Source organism: Plecotus auritus (assembly GCF_963455305.1).
Source record: "Plecotus auritus genome assembly, chromosome: 9".
NCBI classification, from domain to species: Eukaryota; Metazoa; Chordata; class Mammalia; order Chiroptera; family Vespertilionidae; genus Plecotus; species Plecotus auritus.
Genome location: NC_137783.1, coordinates 114,208,890 through 114,211,755, shown reverse-complemented (window position 1 = coordinate 114,211,755; position 2,866 = coordinate 114,208,890). Strand labels below are relative to the sequence as shown.

Here is a 2,866-nt window from a genome sequence, read left to right as displayed (position 1 = left end):
CATTTAGGCTGCTTATAAAACTTTTAAAATATTACCTGTAATATAACATTATTCAATAAATGGTATATTTTCAGTCTCTATTATTAAAAATTATTAATGCCATTATAATTACAATTTTATTCCAAACTTAAGTTTGCCTTCTCAAGGATAATCTGAATTAAATTTCTTCTTAATTTCTTCTCAGAATAAATACTTCTGGAAAACTAGCATTCGTCTGCTGAATTAGTTATGCTGGCTTCCAACAATTCATATGTGGCTCCAAAATCTTTTATTCTTGATGGAATTCCTGGTCTGGAGAGAGTACATGTATGGATCTCCCTCCCATTCTGCACAATGTATATCATCTCCCTTGTGGGAAACCTTGGCCTTGTGTACCTCATTTATCATGAAGAGTCCTTACATCGTCCAATGTATTTCTTTCTGGCTATGCTCTCCTTCATTGACCTCTTTACCTGCACCACCACTCTACCCAATGCACTTTGCATATTCTGGTTTAATCTCAAGGAAATTAACTTCAATGCCTGCTTAGTTCAAATGTTCTTTGTCCATGGGTTCACAGGTGTGGAGTCTGGTGTACTCATGCTCATGGCTCTGGACCGCTATGTGGCTATTTGCTACCCATTGCGTTATGCTACCATACTTACTAACTCTATTATTGCCAAAGCTGGGCTTGCCACCTTCTTGAGGGGTGTGTTGCTAATGATTCCTTTTCCATTCTTGGTCAAGCGTTTGCCTTTCTGCCAAAGCAATATTATCTCCCACACATATTGTGACCACATGTCAGTGGTGAAGTTATCCTGTGCTAGCATCAAGGTCAATGTCATTTATGGTCTGATGGTTGCCCTCCTGATTGGAGTGTTTGACATTTGCTGTATATCCGCGTCTTACACTATGATCCTCCGTGCAGTGGTCAACCTTTCATCAGCAGATGCTCAGCAGAAGGCCTTCAGCACCTGCACTGCCCATATATCTGCCATTATCATCACCTACGTTCCAGCATTCTTCACTTTCTTTACTCACCGTTTTGGAGGACACACTATTCCCCCTTCTCTTCACATTATTGTGGCTAATCTTTATCTCCTTCTTCCTCCAACTCTGAACCCTATTGTTTATGGGGTAAAGACAAAGCAGATCCGTGATAGTGTCATAAAGCTCTTCAGGGGTGAGAAAGGTGCAAGTATTCAGGACAACTGAAATTAGATAGAAGAAAAATGAATGAAAAACAACAAAAAGAAACCCATGAATGACATCATGTGTTTATTGATATATGGTATCATTTATTTCCCATGACCTATCTCAGATGTATGTTTTCTGCAATGATAGTGGGGAAATTTATAGCTATTTCTGGATTTATATTCTGGTGCCTTTCTCTTATTTTTTTCTCCATCACCAGTTTAATCAGGTCATTGATATGGGGCCACTACAACTTTCTACTAATATATTCATATAAGCTATTTTATTAACCTTTTGAGAGAGTTCCCAAGGGTCTCATCTATGTTTGTAATTCTCCTTATAGATATAAAGTGAAATGGCTTCTCATGCAGGACATTCCAGCCTGGGCAGTCCCTCAAGCCAAAATTCAGCTTATGAAGTATGCTGACAATATATAAGTAAAAATATAGCAGTCATGGGTTTTAAGAAGATGATATTTAGTATAAATCATGTTGTAAAAAGCTGTGCAGATTAATTTACTCAATAAATAAAGAACATGTATAATATATAGGTTAGTCCTCAAAAATAATTTATTTTTCTTCAGTTATTTACTGATATCAGAGTTTTTCTCTATTATATAAAATTACTTATTAAGAATACCCATGGACACTTACATAAATAGTGCTCACAATCACTGGTTGTGTGAAAACATCTTGGACATAGCCTCTCCACTATAATCTCTCAGTTCAATAATATCTCTTTACTTGCTCACTGATCATAAGTGATCTGTGTCCAGTTCCCTCCACTTTTATCTCTGGAACATCTAATGTAGCACTTGAGGTATTGTTAACGGACACCTGGAGGCCTCAAGACCATGTGGGGAATCTATAAAGTCACAAAAATATGTTTTATGGTAATATAATAGATTTGTTATAGCTACTTTATAATCAATTAATAAATACTTTAGAGTCTGATCAAGAATTTTAATAGGGTTTGGCCAGCATGGCTCAGTGGTTGAGTGTTGACCTATAAACTAGGAGGTCATGTTCGATTCCTGGTTGGGGCACATGCCTAGATTGTGGGCTTGATCCTCAGTGTGGGGCATGCAGGAGAAGGTAGCCGATCAATGATTCTCTCTCATCATTGATGTTTCTATCTCTCCCTCCTTTTCCCTTCCTCTCTGAAATAAAAATAAAATATAATAAATAAAATGTCACACCCCAGGCAATATATTTTTAAAAAGAATTTGAACAGGAAGGCTTCTGGTCAAAATGGCAGAGTAGGTAAATTCTATGCTCACCTCCTACCACAACCACATCAAAATTACAACTAAACTATAGAACAACCAACATTGAGAATTATCTAAAATCTAGCTGAACAAAAGTCCTATTAACCAAGAATAAACAGAAGAAGCCATGACAAGACTAGTAGGGATGGAGATGAGAAAAGTTATGGTCTCACACCTATGCATGGCAATTAAAAATCAGGAGGGATATCTCAGCTGCAGTGGTCCCACCCTGAGGAATGAGAAGTTCCAGTCTCACACCAGGCCCAAGCCCAGGGCTCTAGTGCCAGGAAGAGGAGATCCCATAACTTCTGGCTGTGAAAACCAGAGGAGATTGTGGCTGAGTGACATGGGGGGCTGCTGAGACCCATACATTTTTCTTAAAGGATCCATGCTCAGCCTTATTCGAACTCACTTTCCCTGAGCTCC

The 2,866-nt window shown here is 38.2% G+C and overlaps 1 protein-coding gene across 1 annotated transcript; it reads left to right on the top strand.

The window, feature by feature from the left end:
* Nucleotides 1-228: 228 nt before the first annotated feature.
* Nucleotides 229-1,194, top strand: LOC308233678 (olfactory receptor 52N5; the record flags this gene model as incomplete). The annotated part of the gene is made up of 1 exon (XM_080640650.1): nt 229-1,194. One exon carries the CDS (start codon nt 229-231, stop codon nt 1,192-1,194), a length of 966 nt encoding a protein of 321 aa, XP_080496776.1.
* Nucleotides 1,195-2,866: the final 1,672 nt, after the last annotated feature.